The 11,438-nt window shown below is 46.1% G+C and overlaps 1 protein-coding gene across 3 annotated transcripts in view; it reads right to left on the bottom strand.

Annotated features, from left to right (window-relative positions):
* Positions 1 to 9,658, bottom strand: part of Tmem241 (transmembrane protein 241) — a 105,302-nt gene extending 95,644 nt beyond the window's left edge. For all 3 annotated transcript variants that reach the window (XR_783196.2, XM_010638719.2, XM_010638720.2), the window contains exons 1-3: positions 9,509 to 9,658; positions 8,223 to 8,269; positions 5,840 to 5,917 (exon numbers count right to left, since the gene is read on the bottom strand). Coding sequence is in view for 2 of the 3 variants with exons in the window: in XM_010638719.2 (XP_010637021.1) it covers positions 5,840 to 5,917; positions 8,223 to 8,269; positions 9,509 to 9,580 (197 nt within the window). In the remaining variant the exon portion in view is untranslated. The remainder of the gene's footprint in view (positions 1 to 5,839; positions 5,918 to 8,222; positions 8,270 to 9,508) is intronic.
* Positions 9,659 to 11,438: the final 1,780 nt, after the last annotated feature.

Genomic DNA, 11,438 nt, shown 5'->3' with positions numbered 1-11,438 from the left:
AATAGATTCATTCATAGGAAAATGGATACATATTGAAGATATACTCCTAAGTGAAATAAATAAGTCACACATGTGTAAATACCAAATAGTTTCCCTGGTGTGAATATTCTGCAACAATGCATAAGATTCTAATAAGATTACTGACATTTAGAAATTTGAAGAAAGGAGCTAAAGGTGTAGGGAAGGTGTGATGCGTAGGGGAAGAACAAAAAGGGAAAAGAAAAAAATGTGAGAGAATGAAAAGATGAAAATAAAGTGTTTGTAGATGGGGAGGGGAGGAGGGGGTGAAGGGAGGGCAGAGGTAAGGGCAAAAATGAGAATCAAGACTTATCATGTAGAGGTACAAGATCCCAACAATGAATGTAACTGTACTGTATCCCTAAAATGTACCAATAAACTCAATAAAATTAAAAAAAAAACATGTAATAAAAATAAAATAACAACCTTCTGCTGCTCCCTGGTGCACACAAACATGCGCACACACATTTCAAGCACCCAGAGCAATGTCTGGGGTGTAGCAGACACTCACATCCATGGAACAAATCGCCACGCATCGCTTTAGGAACTTAAACCAAGTGTGGTCTCTTGTTAGATTACGACAGCAACGAAGCCAAGCGTGGTGGCACATGCCTGTAATCCCAGCACTTGGCAGGCTGAAGCAGGAGGATCGCTGTGAGTTTGAGACCAGCCTGGCTACATAGAGTTCCAGGTCAGTCTCAACTACATAGTGAGACCCTGTCTCAAAAACAAAACAAAAGTACCAATAAACTCAATTAAAAAAATTTACAAAGTAAAAAAAAGAAAAAGAAAAAGGGAGAGGAGGAGTAAAAAGAACTGAGATGTGTTATGTACATGTCCCAACTCCCTATGAATGTAAGCATTACATAACACAGACATGTACTATTAAGTGTATATATGTATACATAAAAAGTAAAAATAAAAGCGACTTTAACAAAAAAACCCAACAAATTAACCGGATTAAAAGCAAACACACATGGGCTGCAGCTTTAGCTCAATGGTACAGCGCCAGACCAGCCTGTAAAACCCTGACTTGGATCCCTAGCACTGAAAAAAGAATAAAAAGCTTTAATACCTATGAAGCTAGAATCATGTAGAATCACAGAATGGAGACAAGTCATTGTTTTCCATAAAAACATAATCTCTCTCTCTCTCTCTCTCTCTCTTTTTTTTTTTTTTTGGTACCAGGGATCAAACTCGGGTCCTTGCATTGGCGAGGCAGGCGGCAGAACCATCATCACTTTCTTATTGAAGAGTAATACCAACTCATGCTAGAAAATTTTGAAGATATATCTAATGGAGAAAAACATGGTGGTTCCAACACCATTACCCACAGAAAACCACTGTTAATACCTTGCTCCTGCCCTCCGAGGTGTTCACATGAACATATCTGAACACACCAACAAAACTTGGACTCCTTTGTACATATTGTTTTATAAGCTGTTTAACTTTGCCTCTTTCCATGTCGAGAAGAGTCATCCTTGATTAAACAGTAAATGAATGTATTGCCAAGTGTAGTGGCCCAAGCCTGTAATCCTCCCCTCAGGAGGCTGAGGCAGGAGTATCACTGCAAGCTGGAAGCTGGCCGGCATTATATAGCAAGTTCAAGGCCAGCCTAAAGTACATAGTGAAACCCTGTCCAAAAAATCCCAAAACAACAACAAAAAATATAAGCCTGTTGCTGGGCATGTAAGTTAATCTTTTTTTTTTTTTTTTTTTTGGTACCTGGGATTGAACTCAGGTCCTTGCACTTGCAAGGCAGGCAGCAGCACCACTGAGCTAAATCCCCAGCCCTAATCTTACATTTTTACTATCGTAATGATATACGATTATCCTTAAGTATATTTTGTGCTCATACTCATGTTTTCACAGTTTTCAGGATATATTCCCTGAAGTGAGGTCACTGTTCACAGACACATGCACTGGAGTTCTGTTTGTAACTGGTGACAAAGTCGCCTTCCAGGGAGGTTATCCTGAGCCTCCCTCCTTTCTAACCCAGGCTGTGAGATTCTAACAAAGAACGATGCAGCCCCTTTGCCCAGCTCATCAGCCACCACTGTCTTGATCTGGTTTCTTTCTTCATTATTGCCATGTTTGGCCACAAGGAAGGAGGATGGAATTGGGTCCTGAGGTGGATGTGGTGGAATCTCGGGTCCCTGCAGAGTGGGGAGGAGAGGGACGGAGAGAGGACAGATGGATGAAGAGGGTCCTCCGCGAGTCCTAGCTGGAGAAACTGCAGATCCTGATGCCGAAGGACCTCTTGCTAGGGTCTGGTCTGAACACTGTGGCGCTGTGTCAGTTCCCCTAATGAGTCCTGAGCACAAATACTGCCTCATGTGTGAGGCAGGCTGGGCTTCCATTTGCATGCAAGCTCTATCTACACCCTGCCATCCCTCAGAACCCTGGCAAATAAAGTGCTTCGCAAAAAGCTAACAAAAGTCTGTTGGCACGGATTAGAAAAGTGTTGCTATTGAAATGGAGGCTAATTAAATTAAATCACTTGTTTTTCAAATAGAGCATGCATTATTGAGAGAACATCTGCTCCTTGCAGACACTCTGCAGCTCTGTTCACCCAGCCAGAGGGCTCCCACGCAGATTTCTGGGACAGCCTGTGTTCTACTGACACCTAGTGGTCCACATGAAAATAACAAGCGCAAGGTACCAAGGTTTCTACAGGGTTACTGTCATTCAATAGTGATTCCCTCTGGTACCAGGAAACAAACTCAGGGTCTTGCACAAGTCAGGCAGGCACAGCGCCACCCAGCTACATCCAATTCCTTGCCACTGTAAAGGCAATACTTACTTCACAATTAAGAGGACTTGGGCATACATTAACTTCCTAATTACAGCAAAGCCCCAGACTTCATTCTTTTGGTTCCCTAATGGTGACTGCTCTCCCTAAGGTCTATCTCCCTCTTTTCCCTTCCTTCCTTAGAGCTTTCTCCATTCCTCACTCTTCCTTCTGACTCAGACAGGTACACATGCATTCCCTTGACAAAGTTCAGCCACACCTGCAATCCTAGTGCCCAGGAGGGTGCAGCAGAAGGATCGCTGCAAGTTTGAGGAAACAGTGAGTTCAAGACCAGCCTGAACTACGTAGCAAGACGCGGTCTCAAAAAAAAGAAGACGAAAAATCTAGCCCTAGTATTACTTCAACCAGAGAGCCCAGGGAAGATCCTGTCCTCAGACCACAAGTCAGAGCAGGAGTGCACAAGCCGTGGCCGCCCCGAGTCCACCTGCTGAGTCTTTCTGAGGACCACGAGCTGTTGGGATTCCTGCTCTGGCAGCAGAGAGAGCCACTGCAGCAAACTGCAGAGCCCAGGAAGCCTTTAGAGACTTGCTCTTCAGCCCCTTGGTGATTTGGAACTCCTCAGCAGCACGCGTCCTAAGGGCGGAACTTCTTAGCAGCTGCACGAGTGGAAGTGTCCCTGGCTAGACTAAGGGCCCAGGCACCACTGAGCTCCCATCAAATTCCATCGCTCAGGGTACTTTCACCTTTGGCCTTCTCCCTTCTCTAAACGTGCACAAAAACACCAGATGGTGGCCCACACCTGTGACCCCACAGTCAGGAGGCTGACGCAGGAGGATGACCAGGGTCAGCCTGGGCCATCATGAGTTCAGGGTCAGCCTGAACTACAGAGTGAGACTGCCTCAAAAGAAAAGAAAAAAAAAAGTAATTTCTACAGAAGCATTCCTCTGGAGAGAAAACTATTTTAAAACACATGAAGTTGAGCCGGGTGTGATGGTGCATGCCCGTGGGGCTGAGGCAAGAGGATCTCCGTGAGTTTGAGGTCAGCCTGAACTAATAGCAAGACCTTGTCTCACAAAACTAAAAAAAAAAAAAAAAAAAAAAATACAGCTAACTTTTCCCTGGACAAGACAATTTTTTTATAAAACTAGAGAATGACAACTACAAAATCAAAATGAAATACCAACATATGAAGATATATTTGGGGAATTCTAACCATCAATAGCTTTGATGAAGATGGGTCAGCTCCCTTAAAAATGAGTAATCACTCGCTCATGAAAAACAGCGTCCCCACCATCCGGACCTTCACTGATTTGGCTTGCTGTTCATTGCTTTACAAACAGTGCTGAGTTAACTTGGAAGTTCCATCAAAAATATGTATTATTATATAGTAATAAGTCTTTTGTTGTTTTGTTTTTTGAGACAGGGTCTTGCTATGTATTCTACTCACTATGCAACCCAGGCTGGCCTCACAGCAATCCTCCTGCCTCAGCTTCCAGAGTGCTGGGATTACAGGTGTGTGCCACCATGCTCAGACTGAAATGGTTTTCATGTAAAATTAAGGAAAGAGAATTTGCTTTCACCCTGGAAATCTCCGGTTTTAAAGGAACTATGGCATAGAATTTTTAACTTAGAACTTCTCTAGTTAAAAGAACACCTGAATGCTCAAAATTTGTTCTTATTTTGAATGAACAAAAGGTGGTACATAGGTTAAAAATGACTTTCGGTGCTGCTTCGTGTACACACGGAACCCAGCACACAGGAAATTAGACTCCCTCGGTCCTGGCTCGAGCATCATGGACTCGCTGCCAATGACAGGCTGTGGCTGCAAACCGGAGCTGTCCGTCCCTGTGACCCCAGGTTCACGAGCATCATCGAGGCCTAGATGGTAATAAGTGACTGGTCAACAAGGGCATGTCCTGGGAGGACACAGCCTCTGCAGTACCAGCAGCTGTGTGGCGGGCTTCAACGTGGAAGCAGGGATTCTGCACTCAGCAGGTGCCGCTGTGGCATCTGCTGTCCAGAGCCACTTGGGAACCGCCTTCCAGCCCCAGCATTGCAATCCCCGGGCTGTCTTCCTGCTGTCGTCTGCATTTTTTAGCAGAGCTGAACCTCGCCGACTGCTCACACACAGCTTCGGGTCCCAGTGATGTTATCAGAAACCCCGGCCCAGTAGGAAACAGTGGCCACAGCACACACAGACCCAGCCTTGGCACACACAAAGGAACTCCCTCGCTTGCTAGCAACACCCCTTCCCTAGGGCCATGGCAACCAGAAACCCTGAGTGGTGCTAGCAGGTATTGACCACAGGGACAAGAGAAAGCCAGATGTGGGGTTCTTTGCCAAAAAGTGCAACAAAGGTGACATCACGTGTATGACTGTGAAGCCACCTAACAAAGCCCAGAAAACAGAGTAAAAGGTCTAAGAGCCAGGCATTGGCACATCTGTAATCTCAGCACTGCAAGAGGCTGAGGCAGGAGGATCTCAAGTTCAAACCCAACCTGGGAAATTTGGCAATTTAGCAAGTCCCCATCTCAAATTTTAAAAATAAAAAGGACTGGGGATGTAGCTCAGTGCAAAAGCCCTGGGTTCAATCCTCAGTGTAAGGAAGGGAACGAGTGGACACACGCCTGCAATCTTAGCTACCTGGGAAGCTGATTTCAAATCTGAGGACAGCCTGCGCAACCTAGCAAGACCCTATCTCAAATGAAAAATGGAAAGGGGTTGGGAATATAGCTCAGCGGTAGTGGTCTTGAGTTTGATCCCCAGTACTGAAATAAGTAACTAAACAATTCAGAATAAAGATTTATAAAAATAATTTAAAGCTGATATAATCACACAGGTATACTGATCTTGTGACCTAAAAGGAAGCCAAGTTAATATGGCACTGTGACTCAAATGTTGCTATTACCTTTACTATCATGCAGGGCGTGATTAACCAGGAGAACACTACTTTACAAATCTCTGAATCGCAAGGTCAGAAGGAAACTGAGCCCAAGCCCCACACCGGAAGGGTTAACAGGTCCCAGGCCGGAGGGCATAGGCCACAACCGCAGCTCAGAGTCCGCCTACCTTGAGGTGCCGTGGATCTCCACCCAGCCCTGGCGCCAGGACACATGCAGCAAAAGGCCACCCACGAGCGCCTGCCACCTGCAAAGGACATGTGTGGGTGAGGAGGGCAGTATGGCTCTGCGGTCCACACAAAAGACGAGTTCAACTCCTCCGGGGCTGTTTTCCCCTTTTTCTGATTTTTTCAGACAGGGTCTCTCTGTGTAGCCCAGGCTGGCCCTGAACGCCTGTGGATCTGCCTGCCACAGCCTCTCGAATGTGACATAAACTCCTGACAACTCTTCTCGCTCCCTCCCATTTGTGCTACTCTCCCAAAATCTCCCTCCACATCTGCACTGCGTCCTTGAGCTGAGCTGCTGGGACATCAATGGCTTCTGTATTCTTTCTTCTCTTCTTTTCCTGAACAGCCTCGCCCTCAGCCACTGCCCCTCTCCCACTGACTCCCAAATGCCTGTTCCTTCCAGCCAGGTGCGGTGGTGCACACCTGTGATCCCAGCACTTAGGAGGCTGAGGCAGGAGGATTACTGCCAAGTCTGAAGCCAGCCTGGGCCACACAGCAAGACCCTGCCTCAAAATCAAATGAAAACCCCTAATCCCTGTTCTCACCAGAAACCACCACCCGGAAGCCCTATGAGCTCCCAGTTACACACTGTGGACCTTACCTGGAACTGTGGCCCCAAGCTGATCCTTGTCCTGCGGAACCCTGTGGTCCCTAATTAGGCACCCAGGGGGGGCCCCCAGTCCTGCCTCTGCCCTCACCACCCTCGTGGGCTTGGCTGGATCCTGGGGTTTTACTTCTCTCCTAACAGCACTCACATCCGGAGCCCCATCTTCGTGGACTTCATCCTTTCTCCACCTCAAAGCCCGAGTGTTTGCCTCAACTGTGGATCCTTGCAGGTGCAGGCCGCAGCCCATGTGCGGCCTCAAGGGGCCCAGTCCTGAAGCCCACACCCCACCCTCAAAGCAGGGTTCAGGGGCAGCACCTCCCCTTCTAGAAAGTCTGTCAGAATGGCAGACGATGCCCGATATGGCTCAGGTGTGGGTAATCCCATATGCTCGGGAGGCTGAGGCAGGACCACAAATTCAAAGCTACCCTGGGGAATTAAGCAAGACCCTGTCTCAAAATTTAAAAATTAAAAAGCCTGGGGTTGAAGCTCAGAGCTTCCTGAATTCAATCCCCAGAAAAGAAAAGCCAAAACACTAATTAGGAAAAGAGGTAGAAAAAGGAGAATAACTTGCTGCACCACATATGTAAATGGTATAATAATTAAAGCAATCCCCTTAATGTAAAACAAGCCCCTTAACATACAAGCTGACAAAGGGACCGCCCCCAAATAACTATCTATGATGTCAAGAACCCAGAGGCCAAAGGATGGACCCGTGATGAATGCAACTCATAGAAATCAGTTAACTCGGGGAGGGATTGACTCCCTCAGCATACACCGTGACCCAGAATAAACTGCCAGTGACCAAAACTACACACAGCTGTGAAGAATGGAATGTCCGTACCACAAAATAACGAGAAAACAATGCCTCTGCCCATCACCAATTACAATCGTCAAAATAATTACAAATAAACTAAAAAGCAAAGTGCAAACTGCAAAAATATTCCCAGCATTGTTAAAATTCAGACTGTATTACATCAATAAGAGAAAATACTAAAACTTCTGGGAAAATGAGTGGGTAAGAGGCAGTAAAAGAAGAGCCACTGAGAAAACAGTCACTAAAATTATGAGAATACTTTGTGAATAAGGTGAGAAATTTTAAAGCAAAAATAATATGCCATTGCTGGCTCTTTAAATCATCAGGGAGAAAAAAAACAATAGTCATGGTTTAAATACAATATTACAGAAAGTTCCACTGGCCCTGGCGGCACACGCCTATAATCCCAGCACTTGGGAGGCTGAGGCAGGAGGACCACTGTGAGTTCGAAGCCAGCCTGGGCTACATAGTGAGTTTGGGGCCATCCTGAACTACACAGTGAGACCCTGTCTAAAAAAAAAAAAAGAAAAAGAAAAAGAAAAAAAGTTCCACAGGCAGGCAGGTAGCAAGGTAAACCAGTAAAACATTTTTGAAAAATAATTTATATAATTTATTCATATTCAAGAATGATAAAGTTCATGTTCTTTTACCGAAATTTCTTAAGTAGAACTCTATCCTCCAGAAATAATTGGAAAATTGGCCGACTTGAGTACAAAAACACCTGATAATATTGCGTTCCCTTAAGTAGGACACAATTTAAAGTCCTTCTAACAGGGTGGCTAAATCGATTATAGTATGTCTGATAATAAACCTGTACAGTCATTAAAATTATTTGAAAGAACATTTAGTGATATTAGCTGAACATCTCCCACAAATGTATACAAGAGACAGAAAAGCTACTCACCCTTGGAACAATGTAGGGTAGGTAAACTTCAGGACAGACAGGACATACTGAAAAACAATACCAGATTAGTGGACATTGCAAATGACAGAGAATTAATTGATAGAGCACAGAATCAAAGAAATTCCCACTGAAAAACATAAATACATCCAAGTTTCAGGAAGTCCTTTATTCTTCCAAAATCATATACTGGGCAAACAAATGGCCTTTCAAGAGAATGCATTTTTCTTTTAAGTGAATTCAATTCTGCCAAGGTTAATTTATATTTCTATTGGGCCGGGGTTTTAGCTCAGTGGTTCCACCGCCTGCCTCACAAGCACAAGGTCCTGAGTTCGATCCCCAGCACACACAAAAAATTATATTTCTATTATGTCTTTTAACCAAAATTATACCACTTTATGGATGGAATTGTATTTGGTCCTTCTGGGTAACTTTTTTTTTTGTTTTTTTGAGACAGGGTCTCACTATGCAGCCCAGGCTGGCCTTGAACTCATGGTAAGCCTCCTGCCTCAGCCTCCCCAGTCCTGGTTTAAGACTATTTTAAACTTTTTTTTTTTTTTTTTTTTTTTTTGTACCGGGGATTAAACTCCGGTCCTTGCACTTGCAAGGCAGGTGGTGGCACCACTAAGGCCACCGAACCGCTGAGCTAATCCCTGGCCCAAGAATATTTTAAATAAAACCATTACGTGGTTTTGAGAGGAGGCTCTGCTAATTCTTCACATGATTTTTTAAAAGGGAGTGAAAGATCAAGGCATTTATAGTATGTAGCATATTTAATATCTACGAAATTCTTCCCTTAAATTTATTTACTTGCATCTTCCAATACACTTCCCCTACTCCTCCCTGCTAGTTTCATTCCAGCATGGAGGAAAAGAAAGGGTTAAAGGACACCCGGTCATTTCCTCTATACCCTTAGTGACCCTGGTCAGGTCAGTTTCCTGAGTGCTTGGCTTCAGCCTGGAATCCAGGGACCTGGACTAATCTGAGGGACAGCTTCTGTAACTTTCTGGGACTCCGGGCCAAGGACACCTTTGGGGGTTGAAGGGGAGAAGCTGAACTCTTCCTTCCCACAGGGTACTCCCTAAAAGTAGACCTCGCAGCCCAAAATTAAGTTCCTGGGCCTGGGAAGAACACCCCGCTCTGAGGGAGGTGCACAGGCACCTTGCCTGACGGCCCGGCACCCGGACGCGGGCGCAGGAAACCCCTCTCGGCCACCAGCCTCGCCATCAGTTCGAGACCAGCGGAAGGCGTACGGGACCCGGCTGCACCCCCACACGCCCGCCCCTCACCTTGTTCGTGAGGTAGGAAGCCAGGTAGCAGACACAGAAGGTGACGCTGACCAGGGCCCGCTGAGCGATCATCAGTCACAGCGCGACCTTTCCTGGGACGCTCTCCCGAGACGCCCTCCACAGATCCCCCCGCCCCGCCGGCTACGTGGCTCAGAGATCCGCCAATCAGCGTGGGGTCCCAGGCCCCGCCTCCTTAAAGAAGCCGTAGGGCCGTCAGCCTCGCAGGGGGCGGAGCGTCGGCCGCCGGCCTGGGTCCGCCCTGGGTCTACCCTGGCTGCGCTGCCCTTACCAGGGTAGAGGGAAAGCAAGCAGTCCAGAAAAGAATTCAGACACCCCATTACTATTTAAAGAAAGGTATTCATAGCTCTTGCTGAACAACGGAACTAACGGCTCTTTATGCTCTACTGAATTTTCCTAATTTTTTATTTCGCGTCCGTTTTATTTTTGCAAATGATGCAAAATAGCAACAAAAATATTTAAAAGAAGGAAGGCTAAGTGGTGAGGCACTAGAATGACCATAGTTGTTTTTGTTTTGTTTTTCTTATGCTACTTTCTTGCAGTATTAAGCGCCCAGGCCTTAATATTGAGCTGCATCCCTAAGCCTTTTTTTTTTTTTTTTTAGACAGAATTTAGCTAAGTTGCGGCAACTGTCTCAGTCTCCCAGAACTCATGGTAAGCCTCCTGCCTTAGCCTCCCAGAGTGCTGGGGTTTCAGGCCACCTTGCTCTGCTTTCCCTTTGTTTTATGAGAAATCGGTCCATTGTGTGGAAATTCCTAGGAAGAACTATGGCAGAGGCTTTACCACACTTAGCAACCTCCTGCACTCTGTCCTGATTCTCTCTACTCACTCCCTCCTGCGGGCAGGGCTGACCTTGCCTTGTCCCTTGAAGTCCCCTTCCCATCTCCTGTGGGGCTCCAAGTTGATGGAGGCAGGGGACAGAGCAGATGAAGGTGAACCTGGTCACCCTAGGGTGCTGGCCCTTGCCCTCCTCTCCTGCTCACCACCTGCCATGTCCTGGCCCAGTTGTGCCAACCATACAGTTGTACATTTTTAACCCACTGGGTTATTAAAGGGGGCAGAATGGAGTAGGGAGAGAGGTAATGAAGCTCTGATTACACTAGATTTTCCTTGCCATAGAAATGAGATCCTGCAAGACTTTCACACTTCCCAGGGGGACACTCACTTCCCACCATGAATTTGGCCCTTGGATTTGCTCTTCCTCCAGAAACCCTAATCTTCCAGAGTCGAAGGGGCGGGGCAGGCAACATAAAGAGAGCCCAGGTGTGTTATGTCCACCTTCCAACTGCCTGCCATGAATGTGAATAGAATAAAAGTAAAGAGAGCAACATTTACCTTGAACAACAATAAAAAGTTTTGTTACTGGTGCTTGTCTGCCGTCCCAGCTACTCAGAAGACGGAGGCAGTAGGATTTGGAGTTTGAGGCCAGCTGGGCAACATAGCAAGGTCCTGTCTCAAAAACAAAGCAAAAGATTATTGTAACAAGATCTGTAGAAAAGATATGAATAAAACAAAAATCAATCACCTCTGTATGTTCCTCCAATCTGCACCAAATCTACTCAACCAGTAATACACTCTCTCAACCACTACTCCCCACTCCGCATAACCAAGGTAGTCTCCGTGTTCACAGGTGAGCACATGCCCACTTCTGTCACTCCTTACAGAACAGCATGGAGGTGCACATCTGTCATCCCAGCACTCAGGAGGCTGAGGCAGGAGGCTTGCTGGGAGTTTGAGGCCAGCCTGGGCTGTCTAGAGAGTTCGGGCCAGCCTGAAATATATAATGAGACCGTCTCGCCCAGGGCACAGACAGCACAATCATAAATGAGACTGTTTCAAAAAACCACCATAATAAGTGGTTGCCTTACAAAATGGATCTAACTGACTATACCATGGCTGTGCAACCTTGAAT

This window comes from Fukomys damarensis, unplaced genomic scaffold, assembly GCF_012274545.1.
Source record: "Fukomys damarensis isolate Sample0158 unplaced genomic scaffold, DMR_v1.0_HiC HiC_scaffold_30, whole genome shotgun sequence".
Taxonomy (NCBI): domain Eukaryota; kingdom Metazoa; phylum Chordata; class Mammalia; order Rodentia; family Bathyergidae; genus Fukomys; species Fukomys damarensis.
This window is presented reverse-complemented; position numbering and strand designations above follow the sequence as displayed.